The sequence below is a fragment of the Pygocentrus nattereri genome, chromosome 9, assembly GCF_015220715.1.
Source record: "Pygocentrus nattereri isolate fPygNat1 chromosome 9, fPygNat1.pri, whole genome shotgun sequence".
Classification (NCBI taxonomy): domain Eukaryota; kingdom Metazoa; phylum Chordata; class Actinopteri; order Characiformes; family Serrasalmidae; genus Pygocentrus; species Pygocentrus nattereri.
In genome coordinates, this window is record NC_051219.1 from 32,943,401 (window position 1) to 32,967,684 (window position 24,284).

At 39.8% G+C, this 24,284-nt stretch overlaps 1 protein-coding gene across 1 annotated transcript in view; it reads left to right on the top strand.

Annotated features, from left to right (window-relative positions):
- Positions 1 to 24,284, top strand: part of pex14 (peroxisomal biogenesis factor 14) — a 94,267-nt gene that overhangs the window by 33,289 nt on the left and 36,694 nt on the right. Inside the window, exons 3-4 of the mRNA XM_017708188.2 lie at positions 7,729 to 7,813; positions 19,289 to 19,414. Coding sequence (XP_017563677.1) covers positions 7,729 to 7,813; positions 19,289 to 19,414 — 211 coding nt within the window. The remainder of the gene's footprint in view (positions 1 to 7,728; positions 7,814 to 19,288; positions 19,415 to 24,284) is intronic.

Below are 24,284 nucleotides of genomic sequence, written 5' to 3' on the forward strand. Positions count from 1 at the left end.
CACGTTTCAGTAAACAAATACTTGCCGACCAACACCCCCCCCATCCCCCACTCTGGGCTACCCCAATGTTTGTCTTGGCTCTGTAGCCTCTAAAACTATACTAATCATCAGAAAACTGGATTTACTGGATTTACCAGAAAACGCTACTGTCAGTAGATACATTTATTTTACATAAAAGCACCAGAATATTCCTATAAACGAAATTGGGAGAGCACTGCAGATCTGGTGTCATTATGATAAGGGATAGCTCTTCTTCCTCCAAATTTAAGGTAAGTGTGAAGGAAAGTGCTCTATTAAACCACTGTCCAATCCAAACTCAATAAGACCGCTGTATGATTTGTGAGGGCCAGTCATCAGGTTCATCGTGGCAGCCGTGTCTCCAGGCATACTGCTTAATGCTGCTTGGCCTGTGTGATTGAGTTTTCGCCACTTTTTAAGTTGCTCCTGACACTTGATCATTTATCTCATTTGTAAAGATTATTGGTTAGAACGGGGAGCACTTTCAGTGCATTAGCAATTTTAGCCTTACAAGAAACACTAGAAAATAATGGTTATTAACAAAGAGTATTTACTGGTATTCAGCAAAGCAACATGCAGCCACCTTTTTAATTTAGGTTAATATTTGGCCTGCCAAAGCAAATGTGCCTTGTACTGACTTATAGGGATACAGCTCTCCTCCTTAAAAGCACAATTGTGTGCTACTACCTTACACTACAAGGGGGGTGATCTATAAGTCAATAACTAGACAAGACTAAAATCTGCACAATGTGGTTATAATTGATTGAGATGTCTGAGTGGAACTTGCATAAAGCAGCTATGTCATCTGCAAAGAAAAGCACTTTTCTTCTCCCTGTAGATCACATGCAACACTCTGGGAAAATAAATGGACATCTGCCTCATTTGTTATCCTACTTTAGGTTTCATCTTTTAAAGAAGTGTTTACAAGAGTGCTAGTCTATGTCCATCACCAGGGGAAGTAAAAAAAAAAAAAAAAAAAGCTGGTCCCGGTTGTAACACGAGTACTATTTCAGTTGATGAAAGAGTTATTTTAACCTGATATATTTGAAAGTAAAACATATTGCCCGATTTTTGGCCATCTATGACTGAATTGGTGCTGTAGGAATCTTCATTTAATAAGTATAAGGAACATTCTTATATAATTCAGTATATAATTCACTTTAATGCCTGAATGAGGAAAGAAAATACATGTTTATGCTCAGTATTGTTCATATGCAGTCATATGCAAAGGTTTGGGTGCCCCTGGTCACATTGCAAGTTTTCTGTGTAAAAAAAAAAAAAAAAAAAAAAGCACACATCCTATACAGACATTATTGTATTTTTTCCCCAACATGTTAAACTTAACAAATGAATAGAACTTCTACACTGAATTTTGCAGAAAAATATCCTATTTATGTTTGCCACCTGTAGAGGATGTGTTAACTTGTTTCGTTTAGAAAATCAATCAAATTTGACTAGAGGTTTTGAAAATGTTGCATACGACTGTCATTGGGTCTGTTATTTAATAATATTTATCTGTTTATTTAACTTGTATTAAAAATATGATAATACTGTATGGTAATGGAAAAAGTCACCTTTAAATTATTTGTTGCATTAAAATACTAAAGCAAGTTTTAAACTGCTCTATACTGGAACTTTAATGCTCACTGCAGTCTGAATAATTGTGCTCTCTGGACAACTAGCTTACTTCGGTGTTCTTATTTATTGCCTGAAATAAATGCTACTGAGCACATGTAGCTAGCTAGCTAGCTAGAAATCCAGAGTGGAAGGAAGCTTATTTTGACTCCGCCTAGAGTTCACCAGTTGCTATCAAATGTCATAAATAAATTTGTTTCCTCTACAGAAGTGCATGGTTTTATAAAAGTGGGGAAATGTTTTATGAGTTAAATGGCTTTTCCTTTTTTAAATGTTCTGCTTATCAAATTTATTGAATGTAATTGAATATTTTTGCATTCCAAAAATAGATTTGCATAATTTTCTCTTTACATTATAACATTATGGTATATTCCACCTATTTATACATTATGATATGTATAGTCCAATCATCATTACTTTAATTTATATTCAAATGGTTGTTGTTATTTATTATTCAGTGTCAAAAAAGCAGAAAATTGATATTTAACAGAAAATTGCAGTTGCCAATTTTTTTTCCCAGTGTTTAGTGAGTACATTCTTAGCCTTTATGACAGGTTCTGTTCTTTTCACTCTTTTCAGGCTTGCTTCCCATTTTTCAAAGAAATGTGCAGGGACATTTTTCCGCACCTTCAAAGTTCAATTTTAGAAGTTGGTTGCATTTTCTGCTTCTCACAATCCAAGTAATCCTGAACACAATGTTTTTTTTTTTTTTTGTTTGTTTATTACCTTTTCTTGATGGCTGGAAAGAAACGCGTGGATTTTTTTTCAGATCTAAATAAAGAGCAGAGCTTGATTTTCTTCTCTCTCTGAGATGAAATTGGTGGTGATCTCTGACTTTTGCAGAGAATTGTACAGAATGTAGAACATACTGTGTTGTCTGAGATACCGATAAAGTCTGAGAGATTCATGGACTTTGTGTTTGTTCAGTATTTGTATTAATACAGACAAGAAGCAACACCATGTCTTATCTAGGACACCACCCAAACTCTTAGTCTAACACTGCTAATATGACGTTTCATTATATGATAACTTTTCAAAGCAGACCTTTCATGTGCTTTTGAAACATGTCGTTTTTTGTGTTTTTACTGTAACTGTGCTCCTCATACATCCGTTGGGTTTTCACCACACGCATGCTGTAATCTGCCTGTCGCGATGGAGGTTTCGGGTGACTGAGTTCAGCACAGCTTTGGTATACAGAGATACAGGAATGACCACACGTTTATTTTTGTGTAACCCTTCTGCACTGTAAAGAGTGTGACAACAGACCGTAGGATTAGGTGGCCCAACACATGACCATGATTTGAGGGATGTGGTTGAGGGATGTTGTAAATGGATACAGTAATATTTTTTGTTCAGGAAGTATTACCGTTTCGTGGTCAACATCAGACGCTGTGTACTAAATGTATGACTTCACTTCAGTTTGTTTTACTTACAACCCCATGCCACCAATGGAAAAAATCACACTGTACTGTAAATGTAACCTGAAATCAATACAATGACTTTTGATAGGAAAATTGTGTCCCTGTTTCACTTTGTCTTGATTTGTCTCTGGCAAGCAATGCGGACTCTCAGCTTGCCTTACCGTTATACATTGTCCTCAGCCTGTTTTCAAAATGCAATTCTTTTGAATTGGACCAGGTCTTTAGTATATGCAATGCATTACCCAAAATGAATTACCACGGACAGCGTGCTCAATCACTTTTTATCTTTTGCCGCTTAAAGAAAAAGAAGAGTAATCAAAACCTTTCAACCTATTAGAGGGATGACTTTTACAATTGAATCACAGGGACCGCAGGTGCGATAACGAGACGGCTCAGCTCTAGTCTTGAGTGTGCGTTTCCACCTATCTCCAGATGTTATTTCATGTTTATCTGTTCTTTAAAAGCTCCACTTCTGAGAGCCCACTTCAAATTCATGTTGTAATGGTGTTTAAGGAAGGAGGCCTTTTTTAATTCTCATGGAAAGCATGCTAAAGTGGCAAATTAAGGAGCATCTCGAAGGAAAACATGATGGAATCGATCAACACCCCACTGCACTTACAACTACATGTGTCCTGATGATATTTAATTTTCTAGTGCATTAACACGCGGTCATTACAACATGCAGCCATATTATTTGATCATAATGCACTTTCTTAAAGATTTGCTGAAGTTTTCAGCCAGGTATTCTGCAGTTATTAGATACAGATGGGCACTTCAGCACTAAGTATAGATTTTCAGTCCCTGCACACTTAAGGCTTGGAGTTTGTCTTAAAGAGGATAATGGCAAATTAAACTCCATACCCCATTTATTCAGCAAACCTTGATGGGATAATTTTATAACTGCTGATTCGCTCATTTCCCAGATTTATCTCTAAAGTGGTTTGGTGGTCTGGCCTCTACAGTGAGGGGTAGTTTCTCTAAAGTTGCTGCTATTGGCTGATGATGTATCATGGACTATGAGACTTGCCCAGTAATTGTCTATGCAAGAATTATTCCACTTTTCTGGTGTGTTTTGAATGACTTCTATTGTAGGCTACTTGGCTATAAACCATTTCACTGATCTAGTGGACCAGTTACTGCAAATGTTCTACCTTTCCTTTTCCTAGATCTTGTATACAAGTACAAAGTGGCCAACCAGTTACATTAACCATTCAGTGAGCTACTAACAAATACAACTGGTATAATTAACTTCTGTGTGGACTCCACTGTACCAACCAGGACTGTTAAATGTTACCCAAACAACAAGCCGTAAGTAACAAAGGAAATTAAGGCTCTCCTCAACAAGAAGAAGAGGGCCTTCAGAGCTGGAGACAGAGTGGAGGTGAGAACGATCCAGAGGGAACTGAAGACAGCTATCAAGGAGGCGAAGGACAAATATAGGAGGAATCTGGAGTGGAAACTCCAGCAGAACAACATGAGGGAGGTCTGGAATGGAATGAGGACCATCACCAGCTTCAGGTCCAGCAACAATGGAGGAGTGGAGGTCAGTGTGGACGGGACCAACAAGCTAAATCTGTTCCTTAACAGATTTGACACAGCAGGCTCTGTCTCCCCCCAGCCTGACTCCTCTGCTGCCTCAGCAGACCATTCCACTCACCCCCCCTCCCCCTCCTGATAGCCTGCCCCCCTCTTGTGCCAGCCCATCTCACACCTCCATCCCTCCCCCACCCATCACCTCTACAGTGTGTCTCACTGCTGACCAGGTGAGAAGACAACTGAAGAGACTCCACACAAACAAGGCTGCAGGCCCTGATGGGGTTCCACCCAGGGTGCTTAAAGCCTGTGCCGTCCAGCTTTGTGGAGTACTTCAACGTCTTCAACATGAGCCTGAGTATCCAGAGGGTCCCCATGATGTGGAAGACATCCTGCATGTTCCTGTTCCAAAGACGCCACGACCCAGTGACGCCAAGGACTACAGGCCAGTAGCACTGACGTCTCATGTCATGAAGACCATGGAGAGGCTCGTCTTGGATCAGCTCCGACCCATAGTCCAGCCTTTTCTAGATCCCCTCCAGTTTGCAGGGAGGGGGGGGGAGTTGAAGACGCCATCATCTACCTGCTCAACCGTGTATATGCTCACCTGGATAAGCCAGCCAGCTCTATGAGGGTCATGTTTTTTGACTTCTCCAGTGCATTTAACACCATCTGGCCTGCTCTTCTGGGTGATAAGCTAACAGTGATGCAAGTAGATGCCCCCCTTGTGTCCTGTATTGTTGACTACTTGACTGGCAGACCACAGTATGTACGCCTGCAGCACTGTGTTTCGGACAGAGTGGTCAGCAACACTGGAGTTCCACAAGGAACTGTCCTCTCTCCCCTCCTCTTCAACCTCTACACCACGGACTTCAGCTACTGCACAGAGTCTTGCCACCTTCAGAAGTTTTCTGATGACTCTGCAACAGTTGGATGTATCAGCAAGGGAGTTGAGGATGAGTACAGGGCGACGGTGAAGGACTTTGTCGCATGGTGCGAGCGGAACCACCTGCAGCTCAATGTGACAAAGACAAAGGAACTGGTGGTGGACCTGAGGAGGGACAAGGCACCGGATGATTACAAATATCTGGGTGTATATATTGACAATAAACTGGAACACTGACGGCCTCTACAGGAAGGGCCAAAGTCGTCTCTATTTTCTGAGGCACCTGAGGTCCTTCAACATCTGCCGGACTATGCTCAGGATCTTCTATGAGTCTGTGGTGGCGAGTGCTATCCTCTATGCTGTTGCATGCTGGGGAAGCAGGCTGAGGTTGGCAGACGCCAACAGACTCAACAAATTGATCCGCAAGGCCGGTGATGATGTGGGTGTAGAGCTGGACTCGCTGACGGCAGTGTCGGAGAGGAGGACGCTGTCTAAGCTGCAGGCCATTATGGACAATGGCTCCCACCCACTCTACAACACGGTGATGAGGCACAGGAGCTCATTCAGTGCAAGACTCATCGTACCAGATTGCACCACAGAGCGCCACAGGAGGTCATTCTTACCTGTGGCCATCAAACTCTATAGCTCCTCCCTCAGTGTGTGATTCAGAAAACTCAATACCAAAACTGTTCATATGTGCAATAACAACAATTGTGTGTGCAATAACTCAGAGGGACACTAACCTAATTTAAATAATTTAAATAGTTGAACTGCTTATACCAGATGTTTCATATTTATTATCACAATCACCGCCACTTTACTGTATTCATAAGTACTTAAATCTTGTGTACATACTGCAAATTTCTCTATATTGTTTTCAATTATTAAAGTGTTTATTCTTTTATATAAATGGCTGCAACTGTAACAACTGCAATTTCCCCCTGGGATCAATAAAGGAATCTGAATCTGAATTATACAGTCGTATTTGGGTTTAGGATCCAAACACTTAGGGGTAAACTTGTCTCAGGACAGGTTTACCCCTTGTGTAAACATGCATTTTTGGTAAGTGAACTACGTTCGGATTTCGGATTTCGAAGATGAAGAATACACAAGGCTGAATACACAAGGCCCAAAACTAAGAGCCTTCATGCACTCCAGGTTGAGGAAAGCATCTGGGCTGAGCTTGTCCACTCATATGGTAACTGGGAAAAGAGTTAACAAAAGTAAAACGCAAACGATTTGTGGGGAAAAGTACAATCGGATCTTGTCTGGACACACTGGAGACACACTTTAGTGAAAAGTGTAAAAGGAATCCAAAGTTTTTCCAAATATGATCCTGACACAAAGCACATGTTACTGCAATGTAATTTCTGTAGACTCTCAGGGGTTTGGTTTCATCGACCCAGATTAAACTTTATCCCAGACTAAAAATGTTTTTTAATGATATCACCACTGATGTTACAGTTTAGGGCTGGATGAGGCTCAGTCCATGTTCATAAAAACAGACCTTGTAGGACCCATATCAGGAAAATTGTCCTTTTTTTATGATTATGATTTTTAAAAAAATAAGACTTAAGAGTTTGGACGTTGCAACTGTTTCACCGTGTATTATTCAATCCCCAGGCCATGCATCGCATACTGTTACTCTTAGAAAAAACCTTGTATCTTAATTTTTTATGAAAAAGCCGGCTAGTTTTTGCGCTGTCAAAATGTCATTAGAAATGGATTAAAATAAGAATTAGATCTTGTTCCATTAACTTCCATTAAAAGTAAGGATCTTAAGCATTTTTTAAGCAAGTTATCTTTTTTGAGATGGTTTTATTCTGACCTTGTCAGTAGATGGAAACTAATCTGCAAAAATAGCCTGTTTTGAATTTGTTGTTTTTGTGATTTCTTTTTTTTCTATTTACATATAGCTGCCTGTTCCATCTACAGCAGTTTAGCCCCACTTGCTTACACTGAAATTATAGGGAGAGTTTTAGTCTGAACTGTTTTTTTTTTTCTTCAGAATAGAGGTCGTTTACACACAAGAGTCACAAAAAAAACCAGGAGAAAAGCTGCCTGTTTCATTCTAAGGGATAAAGAGAGGTTGGAAAACGGTCATGCAGAAATGAATTTTGACTGTTTTAGGTACCAAAACGCATATAAATATTATAAGAGGACCTCAAAAAAATAAAATACATGAAAAAAGTAGAAAATTAAATTGTCTTATTAAGCTGTTTTCCTGTTTTACAGATCACCACAGCAGTGAAGTTCTTACAGAATGCAAAAGTTCTTCAGAGTCCCTTGGCCACCAGAAAAGCTTTCTTGAAGAAAAAAGGTGAGGGGTGTCATTTTCTGCAAATAAAGCATGTGATTACAAATGTAGTTTATGTTACTTAGTTTGTGGCCAAAATGAATGATTTGTCTGCTGGACACTGGACTGAGATGCTCATCTGCTGAGGTCATTTGCTTTTAAGGTTGAAAGGTCGATGCCATGGTTGCATGCCCTGAGGGGTCAGGTAGAGGTTGAATTTGCTGCAGAGAGCTTGATCCCAGCTGTGGGGGATAAATGACCTACTAGTTGGGACGCTTCTTTGGGATACAGAAAATTAATATTGACAAACTCTGCTGTACTTTCAATGGAATTGTCAATTATGCTACCTCCCAGCATTTTAAGGCTTTTACTTAATTTAGCTGTTATCATAAATATTAAAGCACTGGAACATTTTATCGATTGACCAACACGTTTTAGGGCCGATGTGTTGTGAGCATACATATGCATTCACTCTAAATTTAGAGCTGTTTAGGTGTTTATCGATATATGTGTTTGATGTATGCCACACCATGCATCAAGCCAATATTGACTACTCTTTGCTCTGCATTAGAACATCTGACCAAAACATAAGGTGTTTTTAGAAACGCCATGATTTTTAGGAATAATTAAAAACAGAGTTAAATTCATGCTGTGTAAAATGTATTATTAAATCTGTTATATGCATGTATTGACTGACTCCCATGTTAATCCTTGATATTCCAAATAACTGTCATTTTACTCAATTCAATTACTTCATAAAAGCCTCTCCAATTTGCAAATGCCATAAGTCTGCTAAAACTTAGAGAAAGCTGTTGTCCAAAGGGAAATATGTTATGACTAAAACAAACAAACTGAAAAAAGCTAATGATATTTGAAGATGTTGAGGGAATTTTCCATGTTTTTGGCTTTTGCTCTTAACTTGTCATGAAATGTTTTTCTTTGGAATAAAGCTAATGGTTTGACCGTACAGGAGACACCTATACCCACATCAAATGCTGTAGAAACTAATCATTTTATAGCATCAGCCTTAGACTTTCCTGTTGTAACACAGATCATAGCTTTCACATGAAATATTTTTCCTTTCATTTCCTGCCTTAAATTCTTGTGTTCTTGTGGGACTAATTAATGGTGAAAGCAGGAAGATTTGGACTCTGTTCATGCTAGAAGAAGGCAGTGCACAGTGAGCTTAAAAGCCTGTTGACCAGAAGAGGTAACATGAGAGAAAAATCTATATTTGCCAACTGGTCCTGTTCACATTTGCCAGGCTATTATAATTATCTATTATTATAATTATCTCCAGAATTTCCCCTCATCAGTGCTTCTCGTTAGCAGCAGTTCCACGTTATTTATGATTCATAACTTCAACTTGCTTCTTACATATTGCTCATACTATACAATGACTTTTTCATTTTGCATAATATTTATCCAATTTTAGGCACTTGTGGGTAATTAAATGAACAGAGTTTTTTTTGTGATGTTATGTTCAATTTAGACATATTTTAACATATACATCGGCTAAAACCAGCCTTATCCCTGCTTTCTTAGAGGTACCGTTATTGGACGTTACCACAATCTGCAGAATTAAGTCACGATTCCAGAAGTTAACAAAGTAGTTTAAAGTTTACAGTTTGGAACTATTTTAGAGTGAAAAATAAGACCTTGTAATAACTATACTCTTTACATTTTGGCTATGTTTGAACTTACTGTTGGTCTGTAAAATGTGAATGCATGGCTATTATGCTTCAAGTCTATTTTATACTGTTTACCGCAAGCAACGCTCATCAAAACTATGTAGACAAGTATGCAGAATATACAATTTAGTCATGAAAATTTGTTAAAAACAAAAAGTATCACTGAAACATTTTACCAGATGCAGTGCTGAGTGCTTGTATCATAAAACTGCGTGCTTCTGCATTCAGAATTGAGAAAAATGAGGAGGCTGATTTTTCACATAGGTATAAAATGTGTAAATCACATAAGTAGTGCTAAAATAAATAATACAATAGTGATTTACCTGCAAAGTGTAAAAGTAACTGTAGCCAAATCACAGGGAGGGCAATCAAACTAGATCATAATTAAAATAAATTGATTTTACTGTAGTATTAATTGGCAGACTAGCATATCTTACTGACACTATATGGCTGTATAATCTATGAAAATACAGATCAGATGAGATTGCTGATTGATGAGATTGCTACTCAACATTTAAGGTACTCAAATTGGATCGATCAGGAGGATTTAAAGACTTCAATGATCTCAACGGTACAGTTTTATGCCAAAATATCTGGTTACATTTGAGGTTTTGTTGATTATCTAAGTGAAAAGTTAAGTTTATGCAATTTTGAATGCATGATTTCGGTTTCTTTACTGCACCCTCAGTAGCATTGAACTTATAGTAAAACAATTTAATTTGCTTAAACTTTCAATGTTAAGGTCACAATTATCGGTTAGATTTTCATTTTATTAATTTTTTCTACTATTGTTTTAAATAGTTTCCATTTACAAAGAATAGCAAAAATACTATTTGATATTAATAAATTAGAAAAAATACCAAATATTACATTTAGAATAGCAACAAATTAAATGCAGTGGTACACTAACATTTAACAGAAAGGGCTGATTCATTTAGTCTTTGCTGACAGTGGAGCTACATTATTTCATGTGGTGAAACACGTTTAAACATGGTTTAATTGACAAAAGGAAAAAAAGGTAGTTCCTACTTCTTCTTTCAAAAGTCTAAATTCAGCCTCACTTTTCATTTTGATTGAAAAAAGTACCTCCCTGCACCCGAAGGACTGTGATAAGCCTGACATGGGTAAAGAAGGCTGTTAAAGAGCTCAAATATCTTTGTGTAGACTTCTGATTTGGTGCCAGTAAATAGATTTGGCTTTATAGTATTAAATGCACAGTGCTAGTGTTTCCCTTTGGTAGTGACCTCTCCTAAAGTCAGCGGTGGACCCTAATGGGAAACTTATGAGTGAATCCTGCACTATCATAGCAATGTGCCCCCAGGGTATGCTTGAGCTTCAATAGATCTATAAGCTCGAAGACTGGGCCACATGACATTGCTATTCTAAGCTGATGATGTTATATTTTTTTGTGTGTGTGTCTGTGTCTGTATGGACATTTGGAGATCTTTGAATGAGGGCACCGTTTCTAGGTCACTTGCCTTTTAATCACCAGTACTAGGAAGCGAGAGGTTATTTACACAACTGTGTGTTAGCACAGTACTGTTTAATTTGTTCACTGCTCTTTCAGATGTTGATGTCGTTTGATTCAGTGTATTGTTATTGGCTCAGTATCAGAAAATTCTGGATAGGAAGGTCAAAAACGATAATACATTTCATCTAATTCCCATAAATCTGCCCTGAAAAGTACATGAAATTATGTCATTGTAATTGTTCCTGTGGGCTAGTAGTGTTTGAGCAGTTTGAGTATGGTTGTCTATATTTCGATCTGAAGTGTAGCCACTAAGAGTATGCTAAAATGTACTAAACAAGCTTTCATTAAATCACTTTGCATTACAAATTGTATAGCCATTCATGGTATTTAGTTGGCAAAAGCATTGATTTCTTTACTAATATGACTATAGTCATATGACTTGGTAGAATTCACGTTTTTGTTATTAAAAAGGATTGACACTCATGCATTCGCAGCAAGTATGTGTGATGGATGTTTCAGGTGCTATAGCTGAAACTGAAAATGGAGAAATAGAGGGGCGGTTAAATAAATGTCATTTTAATAACATGACAAAAACACATCTAAAGTGACTCATTAAACTCTTATTAGGCCTTAAGTAATACATTCCAAAACTCATATGACACTGTCTAGAACCTAAAGGCATCAAAACCTGGCAATTATGCAATAATATTAGTGTGAATTTAAGAGGTAATCTATGCTCAGTAATTTGTATAAGTGTTTTAATAAAGTATGTATTGTGGATTATTGTGATAGTAATTATTAGTGATACATTTGTGAGAAATTGACAGAGAGCAATAGTTTGATAAACCCCTAATATGTAGTCCTTAAAATAAAGTAAAGTAGTAAAATAAAATAGTAGTTTAATGATTTTTAGAGAGAAAATATTGGGTCGTTGTCGGCTGATGCTCAAGATTTCAACAGCCCTGCATAAGAAAAAGTGGTACCATGCCATCTGTAACTTCCAGTCAAATGCTTTGAACAGCTGTGACTGTATGAATAAACTTATATATAGAGCAATTGTTGCTGTGTCAATTTGCACAGCTTCTTCTTGATGAGTTTTGTAAATCACTTGCAGGCTGATGTCATGGTGTCACAATAACCCCTTATACTTTGATTGTAGTTCGGCAATTAGCCTCCTTTGGTTTCGGATAAGGACTTCTCACCATGAGTTATGTCTCCGAATAATGCTGGCTTACAAGTGAGCTGTCTGTAAATTTGCATGTTATGGAAAATCGCCTTGTGTCAGCAAAAGGCCATTTCTACGACGCCTCACCTTGAACAATGTAATTATGTCACAATGTTGTATCACTTTGAAAGCGACTTGTGCAATTTGAAGGGTACGAAGGAGGGAGACTAATCTGGAGGCAAAGTGCTGAGTAATCGTAAGCCAATTTCACTTTATTGAATTTCACTCAAAATTTCCCTTTTTTCCCAGAGCCCTGCTGAGTTCACAGTAGCAGTTTAAGCAAGTGAGCTCCTCCTCACGCTATTGCTGCAGTCTTTTTTACCCAGTTATTTTTCAGTCATTTCTCCCTGAAAGCAGAAATTTTGTTTGATTGACATTTTCATATTAAAACTTACCTTAAATATAGTAGCAGAAATGACATCTTGATAGTTATGATGGTGACCTTTAATTTTCTCTGTTTATAGCTAAAGCCCATTTGTAAGGGTTAGGGTCAAACCAAGGGCATAGCAATATGCTCTAAACATAGAATTAACCATGGAGGAAGTTCTGTCTACAGTATTCTTGGTGATTATGCATGGTTCATAAGCTTTGATGTATGCTTCACTGTAACAGCAGGTTCGTGTGCAGTTTATTCCTAGGAGTCAGATTTGCATCGTTCGGTTTTGGGGATACCGTGACATTATTAGCCTGTAGCCAAATTTTGAGAGTACGCTGGAATCGAAGATTGTACTTGGAGATTATTCATTTTGCCTTTGAATTGGTCAGTGCATGATATCTGTGCTTGTTTACCACAATGTTTTGTCTCTTGTGGTTGCATCACAGACAAAATTGTGGTTCTACACTGTAAACTTCTCTCCCATTCCTGTCAAATATCCTCCACTCCATGATCCTCCCACCCCTTCTCATGACCTCCTGAGCACCCTCTCTAACCCACTTCAACTCAATCACATTCCCAAAATAACAGAGATGTCCATCTTAATTTCTAATACAGTTTAATGTCATATTTATGTAAATATTTTCCAGTTTTGCTCTGTATTAACAGCTAGAAATGTCAAAGCTCACATAAAATAAAACAATACCATCTCCTTGTGGAGTGGGATTTAAATTGGATTCCTCCAGCAGGCAGCCATAGAGGCAGGAAGCTGATGAAGGGGAAAATAGGCAGCACTTTGATTACATGTTGCAGGATCTTTACACAATAATCTCTCCTATACATGTTATTTACATGCTCTGTAATGCTCTAATCTGCACTGAAAGACTCTCTTATTTCAGTTCTGTCTCTCTCTCTGAACTATTCAGAGGAAAGGTAAGCATGTTAAAATGAAATATGTTATGAAATGTTTCATATACATTTTACTAGTGTAAATTGTGACACATATTACGGAATACAGGCTAGGTCACGGTTTATACTATTTCAATGAGATTTATGTGGATAGTATTTCAGTAATTAGTTATGAAATCTCAGTACAAGATGTATTTCTTTCAAGATGCCTCTTTTATTTCATCTTTAATTTTCTCTATACATGATAAATGTTTTATGGCTTAATGTAGCAATGTGATTGTCACAATTACTTGATTAAAATCGATTACTTGGCTAAAGAAAAAAATGTATATTGCAGTTTATACACAAGATGAAGCAACTTCATAATTACTTTGCAAGTTGAATGATAAACAGGGAATCCGTGAGTCTGTATGAAGCCGTGTGCAGCGGTCTGAACGTTATTAACAAGGGGACGCTGTTGGCGCTCAAATCACTTTTGCATGCATAGTTGAAATTTAGGACAATGCACACCAGCAGGATCTCACTAATGCATTTATTTTTCCAGTAACTAGATTCATGTAAACTGCAGTGCAAGTAAAAATGGTGAAACATTTAAGCTTTTATTGGTCTTAATTAGAAATACTAAAACAAATAGAGTAACTCACAGAAAAGAGTCAGTCATGTTCCACTCAGCATTGATGGTTTTAAACAGCTTAAACGTTGCCAAACTAGTTTGTCTTTAATGTCAGGCCAAATTATTTCCATATAAAGTTGAAATCTCAACTCTGACCAGGCCACAACCATTAGTGAAAACCATAATATTTTGGGCTTGGCCTTTTTTTTTTTTTTTTTTTTTTTTTTTGAACGGGAGTGTATGTGAAGTAAAATGTAATGTTTGCTCAGTTAATCATCAAAATAATTCCTTGAATATTGATCAGTCGATTACTATTACATTCATTAGTGAAGGCCCAATCTCTTTGTTCTTGCTGCAGATTTGCTCTTGCTGCTTGCTGCCAGACATATGCTCTGCAGATTTGTAGGGTGACTTTTTGTGAAGGTTGTCCATGTGAACTTTGCTACAGCAAGTTCAGGCTGCTTCATTTTAGCAGGCCTACTGGATCTCTGACCTCTCTAGTGTTCTTCATTGTAGTCGTTTCATTATGGTGAGGGGTCACAAGGGACACAGGAGCACCCAAGGTGTAATACTACTCATGCCATGAAGGAAAGGATATGGTTCATCATTCTGGATATTAATAGGACGGTGTTTGCAAGTGAGGTTATGCGACTCACCTCTTGGACAAAAATTGCAATGACCAAGGCCTGTGCAGAAGGCATAGGGATTGATGTGGTTATAAATTACTCCACGGCGCCACCTAGCCCCGGTCCCCTCTCACTTTGTCATCAGCGGAGGGCGATAAAGCAGGGAAATGAGAGAAGAGTCCCTTTTTTTTAATACATAAATGAATACGCTATGAGAGCGGTCATTATTTAGGGCATGTGATTGGGCTGCTGCAGCGCTGTCATAGGGCACACGGACTTGTCACGCAGAATTGTCTTGTGAACAGCTGCGTGCGGAACAGGTTAAAGTGGCTCTGTGACTCTCTGTAACCTATGGACCTCTATCTATTTATGACCCGTGGCTTTTATTTTTAATTTCATATTCAAAATGTGAGTAGTACTCAGTCAAGGGCAGTTTGAACATGCAGGCCTGGCAGGCCAATAAAACAGCTTTCACCTTTTAGCACCAAAAATATTTTAGTAAGCAATTTTATAATTGGCTGTCCGAGCGTGTTCTTAATCTATAAATTTTAGAAGTGCCAGAATTGGAGAACCGCATTTTATGATCGGCCGTGTCACCCCATCACGTTAAACTAAACTAAAAAAAAGGCAAAAGGAAAAAGTCAGAAAAAAATAAGAGCCCAGAAAATAGAGCTGTAAATAACATGACGAGCAATGGGTTTTCCTTTAAATAAATACCGATCAGGTTTATGTTGAAAGACAATAGAAAACGTAGCCCAGATATGCAGTTTACAGTATTTATAGCTGTAATATCGAGGTGCCACCACCGTAATTTCATGCCCCAATGAGAATGGCAAGGTCAAAGCAAATGCTTCGGCTGAGCATGTGCTAATACGGTGACTCATAAACAGGCGCCGCGTGTATCAGGTGCACCAAATAATACAGTATAATGAAATACAGAATAGCTTTCCATTATTGTTCTTTTTTACGGTGTCATCATTAGATGTAATTTATGTCTTAAAAAAATTCATCTCCCAGCAGGTCGATCCGAAATGGGGGGCCCAGGAGGTCGTTCTACAGGTTTTGGAAACCGTAATAAATTTCAGATTTTCTATTTGCGTCCTTTTCCTTTTATATGTAAAATTCACTCTCACCTTGTTGTCTTTCTTTTCAAATTGGATCTCAAAGGCCTTTTTATTTGTCGTCCCATTTTCTTTACAATAATGGCATCAGAGGCAACAAAATAGCTGACAGAGCTTAAAATCGACAAGAAAAAGCGAATGTGTTAATGAATTTGCATGCATCTAATTTTGATGCACTACAGAAGCCTTTGTAGTTTCACGCAGGGTGCTGTTTAAGAATTCAAATGACATTACGGATATGTACATATTTGTTTATTATGATATCTTTTAGAAAGCCGCTCACTCCAAGGTTAATATATGAACTTCCCAGGAGGGTCTCTGTCTCACTCTATCCTGTGGTAGGTGATCTGGCTCAGGGAGAAGGGATATGGGTGTGGGTGTGTGTGTGTGCGTGTGTGTTTGGGGGGGGGGGCGGGGTCTCTGTCTCATTCAATAGTCTGCCACCATGCAGTCTGCTGTGGTCAGATGAATGGTGAGTCCAGGGACACATTATTGCTTATTGAACAGTGCAGACTGACTGCACCAGCTCAGCACATGGCTGCGGCCGCTTCCTGGCACTTGCACTGCCACGCAAGACAGGATGGCCAATATTTGACTTAAATTATTCAACAATTTTCATGGCCAGTTTAGTCCCCGAGAGTTAACACCCCCATCCCCCACTCATGGGTTGGGTGGAATTGAAAAAAATCGCGCCTTTGACCTTAACCTGGAGATTTCTGGAAGAGCGATAAAAGTGAGTAAATGGTAATTTTAATGAAAATGGTGGAGTTATAAATTTCATTAATACTCCCTCTGACGGCCAATGAGTCTACAGCTATATGCAGAGCTCTTCCCTTCACAAAATTAGGCCTAGAAACTAGATTCCCCACTATATTTTATCACTTCGGTTTGATGAGTCTAGTTGTCTCACTCAGATGAATGTTGTGCTCTTCGCTCATCTACGATGTGCTGGATTCTCTTTAGATGTAAATTACATTTCAGGTTGTGTTGAAGTTATGAATTACCAAAAAGCTTTTAAGCAGAGCTCATTTTTGATTAATTCTGAAAAATATTGATTTGAAGTTTTACCAGTGGCTAAATTTGGTCTTTTTGTAGTTTGCAGTATTGTAGTTGTATGCAAAAGTTTGGGCGCCCCTGGTCAGATTACATGTTTTGTTGGTTTTCTAAGTGACACATCCACTACAGAGAACATACTTCTGCACAGTTTAACATTTAACAGTTCAATTACTATTTATTTGCTGAATTTTGCATGTTGGGAAAAGAAAACATTAAATGTAAAACAGTAACAGCACATATTAAATAACTTTTATTTTATATTCAGTATAGTTTGGTGTTTTTTCCAGCATGTTAAACTTGGCAAATACATAGCAATTGTGCACTAAATACCACCATTGAATTGCAGTTAGTGAAAAATGGCAAATTTAAGTTTATTCTCTGTATAAGATGTAATAACTTTTTTATTTAGGAAATCAGCAAAGCATATGATGGGATGTAAGGTCCTAGGGTTATCACGATATGAGAATTTTGATACCGATACCAAGGATCACAATGCTCAATACCAAACAGTACTTGGGCGAAAACTTTCATTCATCACTAACTTGACACCAAATATTTATAGGCGTGAACACAGAAAAAAGATTTTTAGAACTTATTTAACAAAAAAACCCTTTTTTCATCAAAACAAATATCTTCAAAATACTGTCAGCCTGGTGCTAACTTATTTAAGTAAGGCATTAAAACATATTGAATGTTAGTATATTGAATTATGTGCAGTGTTGTGGAGGTATTGATTAATTGATACTTTGAGCGGCTGTATAAGGTTCTATTTGTTGTACTTTTAAGAGCAGGAGGAAAAAAACAACCTGATTGAAACAAACATTACTTTAGCATAAAGTAGCAGCCCCCGATGAAGCAGAGGTTCATTAACTTTAATGAAAATAAGTCATCTGATGGCATAAGTTATTTTAATTCATCTTCTATTTGTTGGGTTTCCTTTGCTTTGTATTATTCGTCATTATTTATTTACTGTTGCTTTCATTGCAGCCCTTCATTTCAAGAGACTCTATGTACTTGCAAGTCTTGGATTTCATACCCAGTTGACACTAGACAGGGCCGAACAGGCAGAGTCTCTGTTTGCTGCCAAGCTCTCAGCTCTTTGTGTGCTGTTTAAGCACATGTGCCACTGGCATTTGCCACATTTATGATATGTGTATTACAGCACAAAAACAGCTCACTGTCTGCTTTTTAAACAGCTCAATTTGGAGCAAAGCTGAGCCTTTTGGCTCCCTGGCAGGCAGCAGAGTCGCATGAAAGCATGTGGAGTAGAGTGGTGAAATGCCCAGGGGGACGTCTCCAGTAAACAACACTCGTACCAAGGCTAGAGAGCGAGAGAGAGAGAGACTGCAGAGCACAGAGATGTGTAGCTAAACGCACAATGACAGAAATGACACTCTCCAGTCTGCGGTGGACAAACAAAGGTCACTGAGGGAGTGGATGTAGTATTATACAGAGCATGTATAAAAGTGATAGTTTAACTCGCAGTTTGATAGGGGCTGTATCCTTTTAAAAACCAGCAGCTCTAAATGGGGACGTTTTGTTTTTTATGTGCCAATTGTGGTGGCAGCCTATAATGTTTTCACCACGTTTATGTGTTCATTAAATGTTCAAAGCTCAGCTTTGGCTGTATGAATAGACGGTCTCCCAAGGATTTTCCCATTTTCACACAGTGGTGTGTGTAGTTTTGGCTCTTTGTTTGCTTTCGAATTGCTTAATAAAGAGCAGACACAGACCACTGGCTGCATGAGGTGTTGGAAATAACCCCCCCCCCCCCCCCCCCCCCCCCCCAAAAAAGGAAATGTTAAAATTAGATTTTTTTTTTTTTCCCCCTCCCCTCCCCTGTCATTTTCCATCAGGGACCTCTATGCAATTTAATCATGACTAAAATCATTAAAAAAGATCTGAAGATTAGATTATATTGGCATTTGCAAAATTATGTAATACATTTACATTACAATGAAGAAATTAAAATAATGCATTTTATCTGTCTGGGGTTTCGAAGAGCTCCACCTGGGGAAATAAGGCAGCTGGAAATGGACGGGTTCTATTCACACTGTAGAGGTCTGCCAGTAATGGAGAAGATTTCAGTAGTGCCAGGCAGACCCGACTTTAGACCTCTAAAGTTGATGCCTGTTATTATTCCTGATACCTTCAGTGCGCTTAATCTAGTTTATAAGAGCACTGTTGCTCAAAGGCAGGTTACACACAGTTGTGATGTGTAATGTTGAAGACCAGTACTTTTTCCCATATGCTCTCCTCATTAATTACACTGGGCCTTGTTTTTTTGTTTTTTTTTTAAGAGGGTGACTCATGTTTGCTGTTTGCTCTTGTGTGTTCTTCTCCTTCTCCACAGTAATTTAAGTTAGCCTACACAGTGTAACTTAAGGTTGGTTTTGATTGTTCTCTCTTCTCAGGTCTGACAGATGAGGAGGTGGAGCTGGCCATCCAGCGCTCAGGCAGCACAGAGGAGGCATTGACTCGGACTCCAATGGGACCCCCACACATTATCCAGGGCCCACCGCTGGCTCCAGTACCCTACAGTAAGCATTACATTACCAATCGATGTGTAAATAATTGCTGTTGTTTGGATAAGAGAAGACAATTGTTTTGTCATTCCAGTAATTGGCTCTCTTTCCCAAATATGCTGTTCTGTCTGGATGTTTTAATCTCACAAGCTTGTATAGCATCTCTTAGGCTGAGTATTGGCGAGGGCTGAGACCATTTATCGATTTATCAATAATTATCAGTGACCACCATGAAGTTGATACGTTGTATACATCTTTTTCCGTCTATTTTATTTGCATTAGTGTTCTGCACTGTGATCCATACTCTAAAATTCCAGTACTAATTTTGTTTCATTGACACATGCAACAGTTCATTGTTCTGTCAGTTACAGTTTTAAGTTTACTTAGTCAGTTTTCTTTAGCTAAAAAAAAGCATGTGACTTTTAACGCCCTGGATTTTCACTTGGGAAGGCACAAAAAGAGGAAGAAGAAATTAATTCATGTAGTAGTAAGTTATTACTATTTACTTTATCTATATTTATTTATTTATTTTGCCTGTGAGACTGAGGCAGATATGGAGCAACAGGATGTTTCTGCAAAATAAGACATTAGCTGAAGTTCTGCCGCAGCATTATGTGGGGGGAGACTAGGGCTCAGCTTCATCTTGGAACATTAAAAGGAGCAAATGAACCACAGGAGTATGAGGTCACCTGTGAAAGATACCATTAGTTTTAATATGTATGCTTTCAAAACTTGCTTTTTTTCTTCCATAACGCTGTATGAAATTGCCTTGTCACCTTCCCTCAGGCACAAATGGAAACTGTCCTACATATACTGTATATGTTATACTAAAAAACCTGATATTTATTAATTTTTTCACAATTTACCAATTTTTCACAGTTGTTTATGGTCCCAGTCTGAGTATCGACAGCTTCTTGATATGATGCATATTACAGTGCAAGCATCACAAAACTATATAACACAGAACCGCCTGCCAAGTTGTACACCAAGACAGTGTTGCACCAACAAGACTTACACCCGGTCACTGATCAGAACTTTATGAGTGCAATTTTAAGACAGTTGCACCACCGTGTGTCAACAGTATATAATCATGCTATATCAATCATTTGCATGCTACAAAATCCATCCATCCATCCATCCATCCATCATCTTCCGCTTCTCCGGGGTTCGGGTCGCGGGGGCAGCATCCTGAGCAATGAAGCCCAGACCTCCCTTTCCCCAGCCACTTCCACTAGCTCCCTGGGAGGGATTCCAAGGCGCTCCCAGGCCAGCTGGGCGATATAGTCACGCCAGCGTGTCCTGGGTCTTCCCCGGGGTCTCCTCCCCGGTGGACTTGCCTGTGACACCTCCCAAGGGAGGCGTCCAGGAGGCATCCTAACAAGATGCCCGAACCACCTCAACTGGCTCCTCTCGACGTGAAGAAGCAGCGGCTCTACTCCGAGTCCCTCCCGGATGACCGAACTTCTCACCCTATCTCTAAGGGAGAGTCCAGCCACCCTGTGGAGGAAACTCATTTCGGCCGATTGTATTCGCGATCTCGTTCTTTCGGTCATTACCCAAAGCTCATGACCATAGGTGAGGGTGGGAACGTAGATCGACCAGTAAATCGAGAGCCTTGCCTTATGGCTCAGCTCTTTCTTTACCACAACAGACCGGTAAAGAGCCCACATCACTGCTGACCCAGCACCAATCCGCCTGTCAATCTCCCGCTCCCTTGTACCATCACTCGTGAACAAGACCCCGAGATACTTAAACTCCTCCACTTGAGGCAAGAGCTCATCCCTGACCCAGAGAGGGCTCTCCACCCTTTACCGCGTGAGAACCATGGCCTCGGATTTGGAGGTACTGATCCTCATCCCGGCCACTTCACACTCGGCTGCAAACCGATCCAGTGAAAGCTGAAGTTCATGGCCTGATGTCCCCAATAGGACCACATCATCTGCAAACAGCAGAGATGTGACCCTGAGGTCACCAAACCGGACACCCTCCATCCCCTGACTGCGCCTAGAAATTCTATCCATAAAAATTATGAATAGAATCGGTGACAAAGGGCAGCCCTGACGGAGTCCAACTCTCACTGGGAAAAAGTCTGACTTACTGCCGGCCATGCGAACCAAACTCCTGCTTTGTTTGTACAGGGCCTGAATGGCTCGTAGCAAAGAGCCATGTACGCCGTACTCCCGAAGCACCTCCCACAGAATACCCCGGGGAACACAGTCGAATGCCTTCTCCAAATCCACAAAGCACATGTGGACTGGTTGGGCAAACTCCCATGAACCCTCCAGAATCCTGGAGAGGGTAAAGAGTTGGTCCAGTGTTCCACGACCAGGGCGGAACCCGCACTGCTCCTCCTGAATCCGAGGTTCAACTATAAGCCAGACTCTCTTCCCCAGTTACCCTTGCATAGACCTTACCAGGGAGGCTGAGGAGTGTGATTCCCCTGTAGTTGGAACACACCCTCCGGTCCCCCTTTTTAAAAAGAGGCACCACCACCCCAGTCTGCCAATCCAGTGGCACCACCCCCAATGTCCACGCAATGTTGAAAAGGCGTGTCAGCCAAGACAGCCCCACAACATCCAGAGCCTTGAGGAACTCGGGACGGATCTCATCCACCCCTGCAGCCCTGCTGCCAAGGAGCTTTTTAACTACCTTAGCGACTTCGGCCTCAGTAATGGACAAGCCTATTCCCGTGTCCCCAGACTCTGCCTCCTCACTGGAGAACGTGTTGGTGGGATTGAGAAGGTCCTCAAAGTATTCCTTCCACCGCCCAATGATGTCTTCAGTCGAAGTCAGCAGCATACCATCTCCACTATATACAGTGCTAGTGGCATACTGCTTACCCCTTCTGAGTCGCCTGACGGTTTGCCAGAATCTTTTCGGAGCCGACTTAGTCACTTTCCAAGGCCTCAACGAACTCTTCCCACACCCGGGTTTTTGCCTTGGCAACGACTGAAGCTGCAGATCGCTTGGCCTGTCGATACCTGCCAGCTGCCTCTGGTGTCCCACAGGCCAACCAAAATGCTACAAAATGCAAAAACAAAATAGATGCATCACATCATTTAGAATCACTGAATTTGTATGTCTGCAAATATTTCAGTGCATTTTAAAACTGTAGTTAAAAATCAAAGTGGGTAGTTGTTGTTTTGTTTATTAAGGCTAAGAAATACTTTTTTCTCATTTTCTTCCATGTGTTTGGTAGCCATCTTATGCAGCAGTAATGCTCAGTAACCCAGGCTGTTTAGCATCCACTGTTAAGGTGTATGTTTTCACATGAACATGTACCACTAAGGCTGGCTTTAGGTGGAGAAACGTTTATACAATTTTAGGTGGTTGAAATCTACATGAAACTAAATTGTACCTGCATTGTATAATGTAAAGCATTCTGCAAATCATTTGAAACTCAGTTTCAAACATCTTCATGGAACAAGTTTCCAATCAAAACAACAATAATGCATTGCGTGATCATGTTGAACGACACTATTTCAAAGCATTGATTACAAACGATGTTGGCTCAATGAACAAGAAAGTGAAGTCTTATACAAACTCGAAACAGAGATACTTATAAGTTCATACAAGGTTATTCATTTTTTTTATTTTTTCTATTAACCAAGGGATAACAAGAAATAAGAGTTTCTTGAAGCTAGCAATTCTGTGCTTAGCTGGGTTAAGTATGCAACTAACAGTAACTGTTTACAATCTCTGGGAATTAGGTTGCAGACAGCTCACAGCATGCAAGTAGTTGGATGAAAGTGTTAAACCAGCCTAAGACCAGTTATTGTTGCGGCAAGAACTATGAAAAAAATAAGAGCCAAGGTTTTCCACCTACTTACACATCATAAACATTGCACTCTCAGATTGATTGCAGTTGCACAGTTGCAGCAGTACTTGTGTTCTCTGTATACAAATAGTTTCAGATATAGCCACACACCCATAGCCATCTTGGTTCATGTTTTTCCAAGAGTTGGCTTACGGCATATTGCTGTATTGATATTTTGAACACAGCCTTATTCAGGCTTAATTCTGCTGTTTAGTGTTCCTCGTTTACATTTCTGTATGATGTCAGTTCAAAGAGCACTGAAGCCGTAAGTGGGTGTAGAAACCTCTTCAAATGTATGCTCTTCGTGCTGAAATCGCAACAATGTACATTCAATGTGTGCCATTATATGGATCCCATCATTCTTTTCTAGGTTAGCTTATGGCTGTGGGTGACCTCCAATTTGCGTAGATCTGTAATTAATTCCTCTAAACCGGGTGATGGTGTGGGCCATGTGATACGGTGCCCACTCCATCATGGCAATCTCCTCCATGTGGCAGCAGGGCTGGTCAGGGAAAGGGCCTGCTCCAACCTGTATCTTTATTACCTCGGAGGGTTATGAGTGCCGGGCCGGCCGCTGATTTACCAATGCAGAATGAAGTCCGCGTAATGCTTAACCCGTATGACAATGATTCCAGATGTATTCCACCCTCATTTATTGCCACACTGTCCTTGACTCCCCAGCATCTCATGTTTTGTAATGAAAGCACTGTTGATGGGATGGCCGTGTAGTTAGGCTCCAGGCCGACTCTTGCGGGGGGTTTTATATCAAAACGGCTATAAGAGAAGTGCATAATGAGGTGAGAGCGGGGAGTCTTGTACGGGGGTCAGGCTGAAAAGAGGGGGCTACCTCTCTTTGATGTCCTTGTTATGGGGACGATGCATAGAGACCTGCATCCATCTCTGTCGGAGTAATGGATACTCTGATCTCTATTTTCAGCCAGCAGAAGGACAGTAGGGCCTTCTCTGAACCCAATAAATTTGAGAGGAGATTGGAAAAAGGGGGAATGGGGCTCAGGCTCACTCCTTAAGTGACCAAATGAAAAGTACTAGTGGGGAGTGGAGGAGGAG